At 36.3% G+C, this 21,294-nt stretch overlaps 1 protein-coding gene across 1 annotated transcript in view; it reads left to right on the top strand.

The window, feature by feature from the left end:
- The first annotated feature begins 1,586 nt into the window (after positions 1-1,586).
- Positions 1,587-21,294, top strand: part of Rgs22 (regulator of G protein signaling 22) — a 122,809-nt gene continuing 103,101 nt past the window's right edge. The window contains 2 exon segments of the mRNA XM_027946900.2: positions 1,587-1,591; positions 19,423-19,696. Coding sequence (XP_027802701.1) covers positions 1,587-1,591; positions 19,423-19,696 — 279 coding nt within the window.

The raw sequence follows: 21,294 nt of genomic DNA on the forward strand, positions 1-21,294 counted from the left end.
GAGATTTGTAGCTCCCTTACCCCATTTTTTTTTTTCATTTTTCATAATAGGTACTAGACTCTTTACTCTCCAGAATAAAGGTTACATTTTCTAGCTTCCCCTGCAGCCAAATGTGGTTATGTAACTAAATTCTGGTCAGTAGAATGTACACAGAAATGTTGCGTTCTACTTCTGGAAAGTTGATGTTTACGGAGATCAGATAACCAATCCCAGGTCACATAGTTAGTAACTAGATAAGCCACAATTTGAAACTGAATTATTTTCTTTTTTTAAAAGAATTTTTAATTTGTTCTTTTTAGATAAACATGACAGTAGAATGTATTTTGACATACACACATGGAATATAAAGTCCCACTTTTGTGTTGTACATGATATGAAGTTACACTGGTCATGAATTCATATATGAGCATAGGAAATTTATGTCCAATTTATTCTACTGTATTTCCCATTACCATCTCCCCTTCCCTTCCACCCACTCCACCCCGTCCAGTATGGTGAACCCGCCCCCCCCCCACCATTATGAGTCAGCATCTGCATATCAGAGAGAACAACATTTGGCTGTTGTTGTTTTTTTGTTGTTGTTTTTTGGCTCATTTCAGTTAGTATGATAGTCTCCAGTTCCATCCATTTACCAAAAAAACGCCATAATTTCATTCTTTTTTATGGCCGAGTAATATTCCATTGTGTATAGGTACCACATGTTGGAAGCTGAACTTTTTAAACTCTAATATTCATGATATTTGGCAGCCATGCTGCCTGCCCTGAACTGCCTATGATTTTGTGAGACAAATAAACTTCTAAGATTTCATTCAAATAGTGCTTTTTTGGTTCTGTGCTCCTGTATAGATAGTATTGTTTTTTCATACTAATTGTCTCAATCAATCAGTGGATCTAACAGTACAATACTGTCACGGATGCCTGTAAAATATTTTATCCTTAATATGGCCTCTTCATCCCCAAAGCATAGAACTGTTCATTAGATTCAATCATTTGTTTTCCAGAGATATGCTACCTTATATATTATATATTCATACTTATAATCTATAAATTTTGCAGTTTCTTTCTTTTTCAGTTGTCAATGGACTTTATTTTATTTATTTATATGTGGTGCTGAGAATTGAACCCAGTGCCTCATACATGCCCCCACCTTGCATTCTTTATTTACCTTGCTTTCTCTTCTGACAACATCTCTTATTATTTTATTAGTATTGTTTTCTTAGATTCTTTGTTAGGTTGTTGGTCTTTTCAGGTTTCATATCCTCAGTGTGATTATTTGAATATTTATTCAACAGGAATGTTTTAAGCATTACTATCTAAGGGCATTTGGGAGTTTTAAAAATGAGTAAGAAACAGACTTTTTCTTCTGGAAGTTCACAAGTTCCAGTGGGTGAGACATGTACACAGATAATTATAGAATGAAGCGATAAATGATTTTATAGGGAAAACACAGATTACCACTATTCCAGACCTTGTGGAAAGAAAAAAGGTAGGCAGTGAGCAGGGGAGAACAAAACTCTCCAGACAAAATAATCAGAATGTGTCAAAGTACTGAACTATGAAAATTGCTGAGACTGGAGCATGTTAGTATGCGGTAAGTTTGGACAGATGAGCAGGAGCCAGATTGCACTCATCACAAGCCATATGATGAATGGATTATCCAGAAAAGATTGGGACAGTGGGCTCTTTGTATTAAATGAAGTATGTAACCTACGGGAGACTGACCCATAGGTTAGTGTGGTTAAGGAGGGTTAGGAAAGCGCATCTGACTGGTTATGGAGAAGAGGGTGAAACAGAGGTCTCAGGTGTCTATCTTTTGTGGATAGCATCCCAGAGTAGTGGTCCAAAGATGCTCAGATAACCAGGAATTTATTCTAGAGGTAATGACAGTAATTTAGGATGTCATTTAGTACACAGGAAGTTAAGATGGCTGTCCATAAAGTGCAAAGAAATTTGGTTTTGTTTCCTTATATATAACTACCGCCCACAGCATTCTATTATGATAAATTTTTATTAATTTTTAAAATTTACATATGACAGTGGAATGCATTACAATTCATATTACACATATAGAGCACAATTTTTTTTTTATATCTCTGGTTTTATACAAAGTATATTCCCACCAATTCGTGTCTTCATACGTGTACTTTGGATAATGATGTTCATCACATTCCACCATCATTTCTAATCCCCTGCCCCCTCTCTTTCCCTCCCACCCCTCTGCCCAATCCAGAATTCATCTATTCCTCCCAAGCTCCCCCTCCCTACCCCACTATGAATCAACTTTCTTATATCAGAGAAAATATTCAGCATTTGTTTTTTTGGAATTGGCTAACTTCACTTAGCATTATCTTCTTCAATGCCAACCATTTCCTGCAAATGCCATGATTTTGTTCTCTTTTATTGATGAGTAATATTCCATTGTGTATATATGCCACATTTTTTTTATCCATTCATCTACTGAAAGGCATCTAGGTTGGCTCCACAGTTTAGCTATTGTGAATTGTGCTGCTATAAACATTGATGTGGCTGTGTGCCTGTAGTATGCTGTTTTTAAGTCCTTTGGGTATAGACCAGGAAGAGAGGGATAGCTGGGTCAAATGGTATTCTATTCCAAGTTTTCCAAGGAATCTCCATACTGCTTTCCATATTGGTTGCACCAATTTGCAGTCCCACCAGCAGTGCATGAATGTACCTTTTTCCCCACATCCTCGCCAACAATTATTGTTTATATTCTTAATAGCTGCCATTCTGACTGGAGTGAGATGAAATCTTAGAGTAGTTTTGATTTGCATTTCTCCAGTTGCTAGTGATGATGAACATTGTTTTTATATATTTGTTGATTGAGTGTATATCATCTTCTTTGGAACATATAAGAAAAGAATTGTATAGCTGGGCGTGGTGGCGCACATGTAATCCCAGTAGCTCAAGAGGCTGAGGCAGGAGGATCACAAGTTCAAAGCCAGCCTCAGCAATAGTGGGGCACTAAGCAACTAAGTGAGACCCTGTCTTTAAATAAAATACAAAAAATAGAACTGGGGATGTGGCTCAGTGGTCAAGTGCCCTCTAGTTCAATCCTCAGAACCTCCCCTCCCCGCCAAAAAAAGAATTGTGTAATGAACACTGATAGACTTATCAGGATTTCACAATGATTATTTTGCAACATGTGCATTTTCTGTCCTTTTGTCTGCCTGCCAGCAATCCTTCAACCTCACTTATTTTTAAAATAAGTTAGTGATTGGTATGCTTCACCTCCAAACACCTCAGTGTGAATATCACGAACTGTGCTTCAATATTAGTTTGATTTTTTTGTCGATGTAAAATTTATATACTCTGACATGCAAAAATTTTGGATCATTTGATGAATTTTGTCAAATGAATATACCTGTGTAATCCAAACTCCAATCAATATATAGAGCACTACCACAATTCTAGAAAGTTCCTTCAAGCTCCTTCCCAGTTTGATTCTTGCCTCCATTCCCCAGAAAAAACTACCTTAAGTTTTGCTTTCTGGCCTTTCTTCTTTGTTTGTGTAATTTCATTCTGTGCTCTGCATTGCCTCTTATATTTATATTTCTAAATATAGAATTTAGGGCTGGGGATGTGGCTCAAGTGGTAGCGTGCTTGCCTGGCATGCCTGAGGCACTGGGTTCGATTCTCAGCACCACATAAAAATAAAAAATAAAGATATTTTTAAAAAATTCAAAGGCATGCTTTCTTTAAAAAATATAGAATTTAAAGTTATTTAAAGTATATTTCAAATGCCATTTTCTCCACTTGAGTCTCTTCTGATTCTTTCTACTAGATAACATCTTTACCTCTGAGGAAATAGTTCATAAGATCTTTGTATACCTTAAACATCTTTTAGAGTGGTGAAGAAATTGTAATTCATTTGATTTGAGGGTGTAGAAAATAAGCCAAAAATTATAACCTACCATATTTAGCAAGCATGCATAAACTATTTTACCTAGCCAACTTTCAGTAAGAAATTTGAGAAGTTTGGACTAAAAATGGAAAAGTTGACTTCATTTCCACAGACGGCACACCTGGAATACATGAAAAAAAAATAGGTTCCAAGAGTGTATTCAGTTCTGAAGAACTGTTCCTACCTTCCATTGCATCATTCAGCAGAAAATCTGTGTTGCAAATTCAGCAGTCGGGTTCATGGGATGATGTAATGGAGGAATTGATTGTAACGTAGTTTTCTTCTTGATGGTACCTTTAAACATCACCAGTTTAATGTTTATTTGGAAGATATCAAGCCCAAGTAGGAAGAATTAAGAAATGAATTCTTTAAGGAATTCTTAATTAATTCATTAAGAAATGTTTATTAATTCATTAAGAAATGTGGAAAATGTGATGGACATCATTATACAAAGTACATGTATGAAGACTTGAATTGAGTGTCAACATACTTTATATACAAACAGAGATGCAAAAATTGTGGTGTGTATGTGCATAAAGAATTGTAATGCCAAAAAAAAAAAAAAAAAGAATAGTATTACCTTAGATTAGGTAGAGGGAAGTGAAAAGAGGGGAAGGCAGGGGATGTAGGGATAAGAAAGATAGTAGAATGAAACAGACATTATTACTCTATGTAGGTATGTGACTATATGACCAAGGTGATTCTACAATATGTATACTCAGAAAAATGAGAAATTATATACCATTTATATATGTATAAAAATATACAAATGCATTCTACTGTCATGTATAACTAATTAAAACAAATAAAAAATTTTAAAAAATTAGTAACTGGTTCATAGGGAAAAAAAGAAAATAATAGAGAATAACTGAGTTGCTGCTGCTTCAGATCAAGGCTTTCTTTCTTTCTTTGGTAATTAAAGACTTTGGGAGAAGAAGGTTTATCAGCTCTTCATTGGTTTGCAAGACTACCTGCTGATGTGACAGGACATTTGAACACATTTAACTGGTAACTGCAGTGGGAAATGTGCTCATGTATTTAGAGAAGTGCAGGCCTTCCCACTGAAGTGCTGTGGGAGGATCAAGCAGTCTGCGCTGATTTCCCATGGCCGAACTGCCCCATATCAACAGATCTGCCGGTGTTTAGTATCAATAGATGTTAAGTTACAACTTCAGAAAAGAAATATAGATTTTTATGTATTGGAATAACACCTAACATTTCTACGGTTGCCTGTAAGTACAAACTGAAGGTTGTGACTGCCAGGAAATGCTGAATCTCCATGGGGTTAGAGCAGGGCTACTAGTGCCACCTAAGAAGTCTTGGCCATCTGTGGCAAGATGAGCTCAGAAATCACAATTGTTTAGAATCTTGGTGGCATTTGACAAAATATGTTTATAACTATTGAATTTGGCAATAAAAATTGGGATTGCAATGTAAGTGCTTCATTTCATTTCCTAGTAATTTATTTGTACTCTTATTTCATGAAAGTTTTTGTGTCTAAAATACATTAAGGAAAAAAAAAAACAATAACAAAATGGGTACCTCATCATATAGTTCATTGAGTTAGAGTCTTTTAGAAGTGTGAGGCATGTGGAGGTGAATATTGAAGGCCAAGGATTGTCTAGAAATTCTAGCAATGTGGCTAGTCAAAATCCTGGCAATATTAGGTCCCCCAGGCTCTATGAAATATGTATTCTATAGTACAGCTAAAAATTAAAAATAAAGTGCATAACTGAGAAAAACTAACAAGGGAATATACTCCACTACTATTGTTAATTTAAATTACACATCCTTCCATCTCTGGATTTTTGATCATGTGGCCTAGTACTGCAAAATTTGGCTACTCTTTTTCTAACACAACACCATTTACCTTGCAGATACTAAAAACATTTATTGAATTCAGATGTTTTCTCATAAGAGTAAGCAGAAACAAGCTACTTAACTAAATATAGTCCTAGGAAATTAAGGTAACTTTGAAAGGTAAAAGTTATTAGCCTTATAGCTTCCCCCAAAATAATACTTGTCTTGTTCTGCTTTATTAGACCTTTGTCAATCAGAACTTATTTGCATATACTACTAAGGTACCACTTTGAATGTGTTATATTTATTAACTCCTTGGTTTGTTGTTGTTTTAACCAGTTGAAATTTCTAGTAAATTCCCTGATAAGTCCTGTGATTGTTCATAACTCTCTTCTAATACTAGAGTTACTTAAAGAAATTACCATGAACACCTGTTTTCCAAAGTAGTTGTAAATATACCATTGTAATCGTCTGGATCACACTACACTGCAGTAATTTTTTAAAAAAATTGGCCAGCATTATATAAAAGGAAAGTCATTAGTCATCTGAAAATAATAGCATTGTGTTATATTGTCAATTTTCATGTTAGATTTGCAAAATTAAAATATAATTATGGATAACAAAATAAACACATGTACTGTTCAACAGAGTGTGCCATGATGTGCTTTTGACACAAAGGAAACAATGACTTATAAAATAAGGTATTTTATGATTTGGAAGAGAAATTTTGTTCTTGGCGGTGGCATTTCAATTTTGCCAGTTTTAAAAGTGGCTATGTTGGTGGATGATATAGTAATGGAAAAATGTATACAATCCTTATGCTGAGAACATGTGCATTGTCAAAGTTTCCTCATGCAAAAAGGAAGCAGAATATAAAAAATTTTAAAAATTGAAAAAAATGAAGCAGAACCCAAATTACAAAAACCATATCTCTGAGAGGCAGACAGAGAACATTTTCTTCACTTGGTTTAGTGCTTCTACTGGGAAATTTAAGAAATTTCCCTTCTAGATTGGCTTTTAACCCCAAACACTGCTTCGGACTTTATTGACTGCTTTATTTTTATGAAATATATGGATTTTAATAAGTCTGTGGGAAATGTCCTGGGTGGTGGAATTATTTTGTATTTGTCTATTCTTTTAAGCATTGCACTACTTTTTTCATGCATTCTGTTTTGAGCTTAGTACAGCAGCAAAGTCTTGTATGTTCCATTCTGTTTTTGTTATTCCTGCCTTCCAGAGACTGTGTAGCACTGTGTTATGTTTGGGGTGAGGATTCACTGTTGACTGACTAAAAAAGATCTGAAGATATGTATAAAAATAAATTGATAGCAGAATTAGAGAATAATATGGGCATGTTTTAAAACATCTTCACATAATCAGAATATTGTGTTCTTATGTTTTTGAAGGAAGATTTTTTGGCAACAGATGGCTTCCTTGTGGACTACTTTAATGAATTCCTAAGCCTGCCAGTGAGTACATTATTATGTTCTATTGAATATATTATAAAAGGAAAATATTGTAATCACTGAATTATCTTTATAGAGTTAACCATTTGGGTTTGAGTCATATTTAGAAATTATTCTTATTGAAGAAAGCTGGAGTTCTCCTAAGCATCAAAGAGTATTCTGTATAAAATATGACAGTTGTATTTGGCATTATGTTAGGCTTTGAACAGAGATGATAAGGACAGAATATCAAAAACTCAAGAAACTCAAATGTTTTACTCCAGGCAATTATTTTCATCCTTGTGGTCAGATATGAAAGTGGAATTTACGTACAAGACAACAAGTGTTTTCTATCCATAATAAATAAGACTTGGGATACTCTTGGTGTAACATAGGTGGGTGCTGGTTATTAGAGTTTCAGTCTTAGCAGTGACCAATAAAGTTAAGTTAGAAGTGGTTTGGGAAACAAAATGAGGGTTCATAGAAAGTTTAATATTATTGTGTGGAATAGCAGTTAAAAGAAAGTTAGATAAAGAAAGGTTTTCCTTATACATTATAAAAAGCATGAATACTTTTTTCATTTAAACTCTTACCAGGGAAAATTTGGAATATAAAGAAGTTCAAAATAATTTTAAAGGGAGTGGACCATAAAATGTTAAATCTCTTAAATCAAACCACTGAGAGTATCTTTTGAGGAGAATGTACTACTCAGTCCTATCTAGTACTTTATTGCTGAGATTAGTTCTTGTATTTGGGTATGTATCTATTTATATATCCATGGCTGTTTTGTGATTTTTCCCACCCAAATCATCTGTGTTCTCTCCTGCACTTGGTTCAGCTGGATCTCTGGAACCATTATGGAAGAGTTAGAGACACCAAAGTACCTTCTCTCTTTCCAGGAACAGACTTGAGTGACACTTCAGGATTTGATAGTCTACCTTTCATCATCTTGTTACACATTATTTAAAAAAATACAATAGTGTCACAAAATTGCCAGAATTTGGTTCTTTTAGAATTTGTAAATTTTCTTTTGTGCTTTCAATCTCCACTGTTTCTCCAGCCTCTGTAATTATATATTTCTAATGCATATAATTTTGCATATTAGAATACATGTGATCAAGGTCTCTACATATATAACAAATTTTGTATTTTTATAGAATTTTAAATAGAAAAATTTCTGTAAGTCTAACTTTAGTTTCTGAACATTTAAGTTTCAAGATTTGTGATTATCCCAACTTTTTCTTGCTCCAAAAAATAAATTCCCCTGCTTAACTTTCTTTTTTTAAAAAAATCTATTTAAAATTATACAAGTAATATAACAATAATATAGAAATTTTGTCAAAAATATGAGAAAAATTCATCCATAATCCTGCCATTCAGTCAAAATAAACATTACCATTTTTGTATGTTTTCTTCCAGGCTTTGGGTGAAATAATAGAGTGTGATTTCTGTTGAACTCTGTGTAGTCATGTTTTTCATCCCTCCCCAGTAGACATTCATAAATTTGAAACCTTCATGTGTTTCAGGCTGGCCTCTTTTCTATTTCCAAATCCCCTGTTTTTACTGCCCCCTCCCCCTGTACCTTCTTTTGCACTATAGGCAATATCACACGGTCAACCTGTCAATTACCCATTCTTCACATCACAAGACAAGGGAAGGGAAAATGTCACACAGTTGCAAAAAGAATTTGGGGATAGGGAGGAGAAGGAGTGATAGATTCTTAAACCAAGTGCCTGGCAAAATTCTAGACCAGATTAGTGATGTTTAGTTTATGAGCACTTAGCTAAGAATTAGAAGCCAGCATGGGTTTACTGAGAATCAATGTGCCAAACTAATCTCTTTTTTAGGATCATTATGAACTGGTATTTTAAGGAATCATAAATTCAGTGAGTTAGGATTTCAATAAAGTGTTTTAAAAATAATAAATTGAATCATGTTACTTCCTGATCTGCTCAAAACCCTGTTTTAGAGGCTTCTCATTAACTACGAATAAAATCCAGAATCCAGTATGATTTGGTTCTTGCCATCTCTTGAGCTTTATTTCCTATCCTTTTTCCTTGGATAATTCTTTTTGAGCTTAAGTAGCCTTCTCCATGTATCTCAAATATGAATATGCCAAATATTTTCAGGGTCTTTCAGCCTGGAACACTCTTCCCTAAGGTATCTATATCACTTTCTCCCTGACTTAAATCACTTCTGTTCAGAAAGCCTTCCCTACCAATTCTAAAATAATATCCCCAACACACACACCACTTACATTGCTTTATTTGTCCCCAAAGTCCTTATCATTATCTGTGAAATTAGTTTTCAAATATTTGAACTGGTTCACTAACTATAACCAGATTGAACTCGACATTCTTTAGTATGGAATTCAAGACCCATGATAATTTGGCTCAATCTTTCTGGCTCTGCTCTAGTGTATATTATTGATGCCACTCTGCACACTGTTTTCTGCTCCTCTAACCCACCCACCCACCTTGGCCATATATTTTCTTATGCTCCATTCTTACCATGTAATTGTTAGTGATAGGAGTGAGACCAAAGTGTGTTTGAGTGTGGTCTTTCTACTCATTACTGGTGTGATCTTAGAAACATCACTCAATTCCTTTACTTATTTATCTGTAAAAACAATATACTTGCCTTTTATAAGATTATTAAGAAGTGAGGGAATGTGGAGCTGGGGTTATAGCTCAGTGGTAGAGTGGAGGCACTGGGTTCAATCCTCAGCACCACATAAAAATGAATAAAATAAATAAAGATATTGTGTCCATCTTAAAAAATATTTTTTTTTAAAAAAAGAAGTGAGGTAATGTATATTAAGGACTAGTGCTTCTCTTTTCTTTCTTTTCACTAATTAGATCATCTCTTCTTCCATTCCTGAAACCTAACAGGCAACCACTTTGGTTGGATTGGCAGATCATTGCCAATCTGGAGAATAATCTTGTGTGCCACACAAATCTGTCATCAACTTTGCCTTTTTAAAAATTATTTTTATCAGAGACTTGTGTGAAAAGTTGCAAGAGAATCAGTGTTTTTCCAGTTTAAGGTCACTCAGCTGGTAAATGACAAAGGTCCGTCTAGGACCACATGGCTCAAAACCTCTTGATTCTCCTGCTGCATTATGATGTCTACAGAACTGGCATCAGAGAAATAAAATGATCATTTGAATAACAGACTCTGGTCTCATTTTTATTCTGGTACATAGTATGAAATGAACTAAAATAAACAAAACTAATATATTTTTGGAGTACATTAATAGAAGTATAGTCAAGATCAAGAAAAACATTAGTCTGGGAGCATAGAAGGCACTCATAATAGGGTTGAATCGTGAGACCACATTTGGAATATTGTGTTCCATTCTTGGTGCCATATGTTAAGGGCTGCTCTGCCAAACCAGACTCAGGGAGACCCAGCCCATGAACACTCTGGAAACTGTGTCAGATGAGGAAGGGTTGAAAGAAGTGTGCATGTTTAACCTGGCTTAGGACTGGGTGGTTGGGGTGGGATGGAGTAGTCATCAAATATTTGAAGATCTGATTGAGGAAGAGGGATTAACATATTCTGTGACATTAGAGAATATGACCAAGGCCTCATTTATAAGGGAATCTAATTTTCAGGTTTATTTTCAAACAATGAAATAGGGCTGTCTTATGTAGGAGTAAATTCCATGTGATTAGAGGTATTTACATGAAAGTCAGGAAGTCATCTTATAGAATATTGCATAGGGGAGATTATCTATCTGTTTCTATCTATCTATCTATCTATGGTGGAAGACTGGACTTACACAACCAAAGAAATTTTGATCAATTTCTTCTCTGCTCATTTTATCTCAGGAGCTACATTGTAAATTTCTTGGGGACAAAGATATAGGTCTCTTTTTATTGTGTCTCCCAAAACTTCTTGAAGATGATTCTGTTTTTATTTCCTCATCTTCTATATAAGATCCTTGAAATAAACAAGTAAAGGATTACTCCTGCTTCCCTGGTCTCCATCCCCACCTCCCACCCAAAACCACTACAGAAATAAGCCTGAGAGTGTAGATACATATTATAGGGCCGTTCAGTCATCTAGATTTCTAAGAGTTCTTCTACATCTGTACTAACAAGCCCAAAGTCCCATAGCTGGATTTTGGCAAAAATGGACCTAGGAATCAGGCTTTCTGGCTCCTATACTATTTCTTTCCATTACAACATTGCACCCTTGGGACCACATTGTAAGATCCAGAAATCGATGGCTGGTAGCCTGCCTCCATGTTATTTTTTGATGAGGGGAATCCAGGACAGTTGCCGCTGTTATAAATGATTATGGCACTTTCCAAATCCTAGCTTTCATAACTTCATTCTGTTTGTTCTTGTGCCAAGTTCACATTCAGATATTGTTTTCATTTGGTGTCTGGGAGGTTGTTTTTTTTTTTTTTTTTTCCTGCTGTCAACTCTTTATGGACAAGTGTTTGCTTATTAAGTTTTCTTCTGTGCTATAGTGTGAAAACATTTTTTCCTTTTGGTTTTGTTTTGTGTGTTTTATGCTCAGTGACTGTTGTGGGATTGAGTTGACGAGCCCACATAGATTTAGGTTGGTCCTCTGTGGGTGGTTTCAAATGTTTGTGACATTTATGGTTTGCAGAAGCTGAAGGGGTGGCCTGGTCTATACCCTCTTTGCAAGGTATGTCATGTGTTTGCCAGACCATGCTTAGCTATGAGCTTTTGGAATTGTACCATAACTTCTTTTTTTGGACTGATTCTCCACACTTTTTTTAAATCTGTAAACTATTATAATTTCTTGCAGCTTTATGGAGGAGTTATATGCTAGATGGATTGTTAGTTGAAGGGGACTTAGAGAAACAGAAAATATAGATTTGGAGACTGAGTAGTCTGTAAGGGGGTAGAGGGCTTGGTATCCCCTTGCCAAAATTTAAATGCTCAGAGATTATTTTTTCAAGGTGTTGATGGAGCTTTGACAATTGCTTAGTTCAGTGTTTATACCTGTGGGTGTTTTGATAAACCTTGTAGCTCCAACATAAAACACGTTACCTAATGTAAATCACTTTATTAACTAAGGATATTTTCTGTACGTCTTATGTGACACATTATTCCTTTCATCTGATTGGTGAATCTCCAGTAAACAGTTTATAGCTAAACATCTAAAATGACAATAAAATTTAGATTAAAATAAGTTGTGATTGGGAACTGACTTGTTATATTCAAGTAGTCAGATGTTTTTTATTCACTGACTAGGATGCATGTTTAAAATATAGCTTTGGAGCTCAATTAGTAGAGACAGAGTTGGAGCAGAGATGAACATGTATTAAATTAACCTAGTCATTAGTTTTTAATTTAAATACTGTTCAGCTAAATAATTTGGCACCCGGTAAGTTTCAGTGGTGCTGGGCTGGCAGTTTAAGCACATTGCTAATTATTCACAGGTTTTTTTTTCCCCCTCTTCTTTTCAAAGAAATGTGGAACCAGCAATTTATTGTGGTAAAAATATTTTCATGCACTTGCTTTTTCTGTGAAAATATTTTTCGCACATGGATGACTAGTACTACAAAGTTAGCTTTCACCACCTTCAGGTCAATTCATTTTAGAACATTTGGAAAATGATACCCTTGAAATAAGAAATTAAGTAAGGAAAAGGGCAGTCTGTAACAGCTTGTGGAGGATCGAGTTTGAGGTTCAAACTGAAGATTTTTCCTGTCATATGATTAAAAACTGAGTGTTCTTAATCAGCCTAGTCAGTTTTTTGGGAAAATGTTTCCCATATCATTCATTTCTATCCCCCCTAACCTGTGTATCCTTTATGGTCACATACTTAACTAACTTTGGGAGTTTTGTAGACATGCTTGGAAATGGTAAAAACAAAGGACATGATACATGGGAGAGATTCTTTTTAAGCAGAAATAAGAATTTGAGTGATAATGAAGCACAGAGTTCTTTCTCCTGTGTACAGAACATAGACAGCAGGCACCCTCACGTAGGTGAGTACAGGTGACAGCATGAGGGAACAGATAGTTGGCTTTGGAGTTTGTCTTAACCTGAAATCTGCCTCTGTTCAGCTAAAAACTCCTCAGTAGTGCCTTGTCATTCTAAAGCAATGGTTTTTAAGCTTGGGTGTGCATTAGAATTACCCAAGAGCTTCTTAAAGCTAAGAATGCTGGGCCCCATCCCAGTTTCCAATTTTAGGGAGAAGCCCCAGAATTTGCATTTCTTATGTTTCCTAGGTGATGCTGATGCTGCTGGTCAAGGGACCTCTCTCAGAGAACCACAGTGCAGCTCCTCAATGAGCTAGTCCCCTGTCTTCCTCTCCAGGCTTGTCTCCTGGTGTTCTCCCCTCACATACTAAACTTCCACAATGTCACCTGCTTGCGGTTCACAAGAGGTGCCTGTTGTTCTGTGCTCCTGTATTTGGATGCATTGGCTCCACCTTTTGTCAAATTTCCTTCCCTCTCGTCTACTAAGGAATGTCCATTCTTTCTTCAGGACCCAACTCTAGCATCCCACTTTCTCCACACCTCTTTCTTAGTTTCAAAAGATAGCTAAATGAATCCTTATGTGCCACCACACCACTCTGCATTGCTTCAGTTGTGCTTTCTATGTTTTAAAGTGGTATTGCATTATAATGCATTACTGTGCAAATTGAACTGTTCATGCTTAGCAGAGGCAGCATGGATGATTTAAAGATTGAGAATAAGCTTGATTGTTGTGCCAATTTATGAATGTGTGTCCTGGAGAGGATGTGAGATGGAAGAGGAGAATCTGCCATTCCCTCATGGGTATCGTTCTTCCTTCCTCTTGATAGCGTAATCATCTCCTGCCAAGGGCAAGTCTAGTGTTAAACATAACATTTTTGCACAACATGAGTTTTAAACCCAAACATTCCACCTTATCTTGTTCTTAACTGAACAGAGGAAAACTGATCAATTTGAGAACAGTGTTTAAGGTAACATTATATTTTATGGGTGCTTTCAAAGATTTCAGGGGGGTAATTTTGACTAAATATGATTTCACCTTACATGCTGGCTTGGAGAGTGGGTCTTTATCTAGTGCATTTACTCATCTTTCTTCCTCTGTTAGACTGTGTGTGCTCTGAGGTATAAACCATGTCATTTTAGAGTTTTGTGGAGGATGCTCTATATTGGTTTCTTCAATATAGCAATATATCATCCATCATAGTTTATTTAACAAGGATTCAATAAATACTTATTGAATAAATGAATGAATTAAAAGAACGGTGGAGTTGGGTGATACTGCTAGAGAAGAGAAGATACAGAATCTTTTTATCATGGACAGTCATCTTGGACTGACAGAGTATCAGATGTGGAAGGCACCTGGGGATTATCCATTTGAAGTCCCTCCTCCCCTTTTATGATGTTTCAGAAAGGCAAAGTAGTTTGCCCAACATTTCTTCCATTTAATCATTCTGCTTTTTCTTCTCTGGATAGTTTCTGGTTTAGTCAAATCTTTTTTAAAGAAAAATAACTAAACCAGACATAAAATTCTAATATTGTCCTTTTGGACATATTTCCCTTTTGGAATTTGCCAAAAAAAAACAAAAAACAAAAAACACAAAACCACTACATGCTTTAGTTTTTCTCTCTAAGAATGGATATATACCTCTCCTCTTTCACCACTTACCTAGGCTCAGTATTCAGATATTTTTGTGGGCCCATATGTGTTAGTTAGCTTCCCATACTGTGACCCAAGTAAGTTCCCGATGAGAACAACTTAGAGGTGGGAAAGTTTATTTGGAGCTCACTGTTTCAGAGGTTTCAGTTCATAAATGGCTGACTCTTTTCCTCCAGACCCAAGGTGAGGCTCCACATCATGGGAGGAGGCACAGCAGAAAAAGCTGCTCAGCTCAAGGCAGCCAGGTAGCAGAGAGGAGCGGGGAGGGATCACAGAGAAGAAGCACCCTTCCAGGCATGCCACTAGTGATCCACCTCCTCCAGACATGCTCCATCTGCCTACAGTTACCACCCAGCTAGTCCATTCAAACTAGGATGGACTGATTTAGTTACAGCCCTCAATCCAATAATTTCACTTCTAAATATTCCCACATTAACACTGGAGCCTTTGGGGACACCTCATATCCAAACCATAATACTCCACCCCTGGCCCCCAGAAGCTATTGTCTATCTCACATTGCAAAATGCCTTTAGAACAACTCCAAGAGTCTCCATAGGCAATAGTTCCAGCATTACTTAAAAGTCCAAATCCAAAGTCTCATCTGAGACTCAAGGCAAACTCTTGGCTATGAGCCACTATAAAAATAAAAAGCAAGTGACATATATCCAGTATACAATGGCACAGAGTAAACATTACCTTTCCAAAGGAGAGGAATAGGAGCATACAAAAAAGGGATGGGATCAAACCAAGACTGAAACCCAGCTGGGCAAAAAAGTTCAGTAGCTCCACATCTGGTGTCTGGTGCACATGGTAAAGAGATGTGTTCTCCAAAGGGCTTGGGCAGCCCTGCCTCTGAAGCCTTTCTGGCTTCAGCACTCATGGCCTCTCTGTTTAGCTTGGCTTTCTCTGTAGCCACAGTTTTTCTCAGCAGACAGTCTACATTACTGGCACCTCTTAATTCCTGGGGTCTCCATTCTCACTTAAGTTTCACCTTCACAACTTCATGTACTGCCCTCTCAGGGGCAGCCCATAGGGATTTCAACCCTGCTACACTTTGCCTAGACTCCCAGGCCTTCCCTCGAAATCTCAATGGAAGCCTCCATGACCCCTAACTCCAGTATTCTGCATTCCTGAAGAACTAGCACCACATGGACAATGCTAAGGTCTGCTGCCAGCTTGAGTGGTAATTGGGCCCCTGGGATCATAACTGCAGCTGCCTCTGAGTGCCTGAGTGGCTGAGCACAGTGAAACAACTTCCTAGGTCCCCCGTGCAAGCAGGATGCTCCTGTGCGGTCTTATTTTACTTTTATACCCTTGAACCTGTGATGTGTATGGCCAAGGATGCCCTCAAGGCATTTTTTCCATTGTTTCTATGCAAAGTGTTTAGCATCTCTTTAGTGGCTATAATCTCTTTAACAAGCACACCATCCTTGGCCCCACTTTTACGTGCACTTTCTGGCCAAACTGCAAGTTTTAAAAATCCTTCTGTTTTCTGGTCCCAGTAAACCTGGCTAAATGAATCCATCATTATTCATGCCACTGCCTAAATGCTGTGCTGCCTTGAAATTTTCCCAACCATATTAATTGCCCATCACCTTTAGATTAAACCTCACAGAAAGTCTCAGGACATTGGAAAAAATGTAGGTCAACTTCTTTGCCAGAATGTAACACAAACAGCCTTTAGTTCAATTCCCAATATAACCCTTGTTTTCTGAAATGTCATGAACACAATTTTTATTATCTACATTCCTATGTACATTTTGGTCTTCTGAGCTCCACTAGAATCGCCCATCATGCTCCACCATTCCAACATTCTCAGGCTTCTCCAGCCTGCATCTCTGAACTTTTCCAAACTCCTCCCACAAAACATTTCCAAAGACTTCTGAACCACCAATTTAGTCACAGCAACAACGCCCCCCTTCTTAGTACCAATTTATTTTTTAGTTAGCTTTTCATCACTGTGATCAAAACACCAAGAACAACTTAGAACACCTCATATCCAAACCTTAAGAGCATATAAGTAGTAAAATCTGAATCACACATGAATCCATACTTACATAAAGTCCTGAAAATATAGGTTTTAGGTTCCTAGGCCTAGCATTTCAGGAATTTGGAATAGATCCTGAGTGAGCTGGTCTGCAGCACTCACCCTAAGGCCTAATTAAAATTCCCTCGGTTAAAACTGTTTCATAATTATCAATCCAGAGTTCTGTAGAACTTATAGAACTTGCTGATACACCATGAAAGGGTCATTTAACCTTTCTCAGCCATAGTTTTGCTTTGTATTGGACAGTTAATAATTACTACCCTAAACCTAGTTGTTACAACAGTCACTCTGTCATCTGGTGGAAGCAGTCTAGCTTCCTGGCTCATGAGCTGGCAATGAGACAGTACATCCTCCAGATTGCTACCTCAGAAAACTTACTAAAACACAAACCGTTAGTAACTGTGTTACTGCCCTACTTAGGATTTAGTCATGCCTCCTTATTTCCCAGAGGATCAAAAAAAGGGCTTTACTTCTTAAAATAGCATGCAAAGACGTTTATGATCTGGTCCTATCTACCTTATGTGCCTCAGGTCTCTTTCCTTTATTCCTTAAACTTTTCTACCTCTTGCTATTCTAGTTCTTTTCCAACTGTGTTGAACTGCTTCAAGTCACCCACACCCACCATGTTGCTTCATGCTTCTGTGCCTTTACTAGTAATCCCAAAGTAAAGGGAGGCATAGGGTTTAGAATCCAAACACTGGGAATCCTCTTAACTATCTAAGGTTATTACTTAGCACAGTGCCTGGCGTTGAGAAAGTGGTCAGGACGTGTTAGTTTTATTGTCTGTGAAGCAATGCAGTAAAGAAAGGTTCTTTGGAACCAGACAGGCTTATTTCCAAAGCGCTGATCTATCACTTCGTGGGTCTGAATCTATGGGTTATCATATCACTTAGCCATCTTGAGCATTAGTTTTCTGTAAAGACCTATCTCAGGAATGTGGAAGGACTTGGAGTGCTGTTAAGGTGTCCATCACATACCTGCACAGGGTAGATGGCCAGTGAACAGTAGATTTTTATCTCCCCTGTTATTTCTGCCACTGTATTTTAACTATTTAGTACTGCTAAGTAAGATTGGTTACTGAAGGGCTCAGAGTGCCACAGTTCCTCTAATGCTTTTTACTTGAGCATTTTTTTTTACTTGATTAGTAGAATTTTTTTCTTTATCTATTTACCTGACTAGTTGGCATTCTGTACTTTAAACCATCATAGCTTTGTGTTCTGCTACCAGATCTGAGGGTAGAAAGCAGAAAAAAGAAAGGAAAACAACAAAGGTCAAGCTGATTCACTTGTTCTGTGGATATTCGGACCTAGGAAAAAATCTTTTCCAGGTCTTTCACATTTCCTCTTCCATTTCTCTCATCCCGATGATCTGTGATGTCCCTTTACTACTGAGTTTAATTCATTTCCTTCTCAACATTTAATTCTTTTTTTTTTTTCAGTGGTAGATGAACACAGTACCGTTATTTTATTTATTTTTATGTGGTGCTAAGGATCAAACCCAGTCCTCACACATGCCAGGCAAGTGCTCTACCACTGAGCCACAACCCCAGCCCTGTTCATGAACTTTAAATTCCTTAGAAGGGAAGACAGTCAGACTTTAGAAACATGATATTATTTTACATCTCTAGATAAATGTAAACACATACACATATACATATATTTTTCTAGCTCCAATTTTCCAATGACATTTTATCATTTATTAAGGTATAACTAGTGTATCCTGCAATTCCTTAGTAAAACTTGCAAGAATTAATGCTGTACTTAGGACACTTACTGATCCATGGGGAAGAGTTTAATGTTTTCTACTATTTGGCTAACTGCATATTCTGTGGATACTCGGAACTAGAAAAAAAATGAGTAGTCAATTTATTGAAGGTACCTTAAAATAAATGAATATCATGAACAAGGGACCTGTCTCTGGATTTAGACAGCAAAATGGGACAAGACTTGACTAATGCACCAATTCACTTTTTATGGAAATAAAGAACCCAATATGTTTAATGATTTACCCAAAGTCATAGAGCTATTTATTGTCAAGTTGGCTTTCAAAGACTCATGACTATTGTATATTAACTAGCTAACTTTAAATAAAAGCTGTCAGCATTTAGTAGTTATTGAGAAAAGCTCAACAGTGTTATTCTCTTTCACTTTTTTTTTTTTTTTTTTTGGTTACAGCGAGAGGAATGGTGTTGAAATAATTTTAATGAAGAACATATTGTCCTTAATTTTCTCTTTTAGAAATGGAAGATTGTTAGCTTTCATGGCTCCTGGGGATAAAAGAGATAATGGGAGCCTTATTTCTTCTTCCTTTACTCATTCTTCCCTGCGAATCCACCCCCTTCTTAGAGGATGAGATTGCTTCATTTTTCTTTAGTTTCAAAGAATAACAAAAATAAAATGTTTATACAAAGGGAACTTCTACCACATCATACCCTGTCACTTATCTCAAGTCACTGGTAAGGAAGGACTTGGTGGATCCCCTCATCTCTAGCCAAGGGATTTCCAAGCTCCTAATGGGAGAAGGAGATGATTAAGAACACAAAACTAAGTGCACACGCATATGTATAAACACCAAATCTTCTTAAAGACAGTTTCTGGGTTTAAATTTTTAAAAAAATTTCCACACATTTATATTGCAGACATTTTCAGAGGCAATAAGATTTAATGTGGATTTTGGAGTTTTTGAAGTGATTAACGATGCTCCACAACTTCTGGAAAAGCAACTGAAAAAAATTCTACAAAGTCAGCAACCTCGAAATCCCATCTATGATGTAGTAAGGAAAGGAAAGAATGATGTTAAACCCATTCACATGAGTGTCCCCAGTGAAGATGAGACTATTAATGTCAACTACAATATTATGGTAAGAAAGCATATCTGAGTTTATATCTTGAAAGAGAAAGTGTTTGGTGAGAATAAATTATAGTTCTTTAGACCTCCCTTTCTGAAATCTAACTGTATTTATTGTTGTACATACACATAGTATTTGTTATGCACTATATCATCTGTGCATAGCTAGTGGTCAATTTAGCAATTTTGTTGCTGTTTATCAACTAAGAAGGTTAACATAATTTACTTGGAATACTTATTATCAGGTTATTTTGTGGCAATATAAATGTATATTCTTTACTATGTAGATTAGTTGCTTTGTAGGAAATGTGAGTTTATATGGAGAATTTACTTCACTTGGGTTTTAAACCAATACCATTAAGCAATTAGTAGTTAAAACTTTTGATCCTCAAGTTGCTGCAGGTGGCTTTGACCTCCCGGGTCTTAAATTCTATTAACCGCCTCTAGTTTTTGCCTTCTTAGCGTGAGGTCAAAATTCTGGGTTCTGACATGGGTTGTTCATTTACCAGGTCTGTGTCCTTCAACAACTCACTTTGATGAACCTCATTTTCACCATCTGTCATGCTTTCACTACCTAGTGCTTAGGTTTGTTCTGTGGATCAAATGACAATAATAATGAATGTTTAACAATACTATTTTTATCTGACAGAACTAGGCTAAAATAGGTCTAACACTTCAGACATAGCTCTGTTCCAGCCTTAAAGTTTTTTAATTCTTCAGTTACTAAATTGAGATATATATTCTATCTTTCCTGTTAACTTTATCAAATTAAATGCTAATATTAATACCTACATTAAGGCATTGTTTTGAAGCCAAAACGAGGAAATAAAGTCTAAATTTTTAAAAATACATATTTTTTAGTTGTAGGTGAACACAGTACCTTTATTTTATTTTTATGTTGTGCTGAGGATTGAACCCAGTGCCTCATGCGTGCTAGGCAAGTGCTCTACCACTGAGCCACAACCCCTACCCCTAAAGTCTAAATGTTATCAGTTGTTTGTTAAAAAAGATTTTTTTACTTGATGTGCCTATGATACTTATTAGCAACAATAATTACTAGTGAAGAAATAATAAACATCAATAATTACATGAAATTTAAGTGGCCAAAGCACCGCAATTAAAAGTCAGAGTCAGGGGCTGGGCCTGTAGCTCAGTCGTAGAGCACTTGCCTCACACGTGTGAGGCACTGGGTTTGAGCCTGAGCACCATGTAAAAAATAAATTAATAAACAAAGATATTGTGTGTCCATCTTTAAAACAAAAAGTCAGAGTCAAATGGGATAAAAAAGAAAAACAGCTATTTTTTGTCTACAAGAAATCAACCTTAAATATAAGACATAACTAGATTAGAAAAAAAAAGGATAGAAAAGGTATACCATAAAATTACTAATTAAAAGAAAGCGAGTGTGGTTATATTAATACTAGACAAAGTAGATTTCAGAACAAGGAATCTCGCTATGGAAGAAGAGGCGTGTGGGGCTGGTCTGTAGCTCAGTGGTAGAGCACTTGCCTCACACATGTAAGGCACTGGGTTCAATCCTCAGCACCACATGAAAATGTATAAATAAATAAAAATGTATTGTGTCCATCTACATTAAAAAATCAATTATTA

Source organism: Marmota flaviventris, chromosome 15 (genome assembly GCF_047511675.1).
Source record: "Marmota flaviventris isolate mMarFla1 chromosome 15, mMarFla1.hap1, whole genome shotgun sequence".
Classification (NCBI taxonomy): Eukaryota; Metazoa; Chordata; class Mammalia; order Rodentia; family Sciuridae; genus Marmota; species Marmota flaviventris.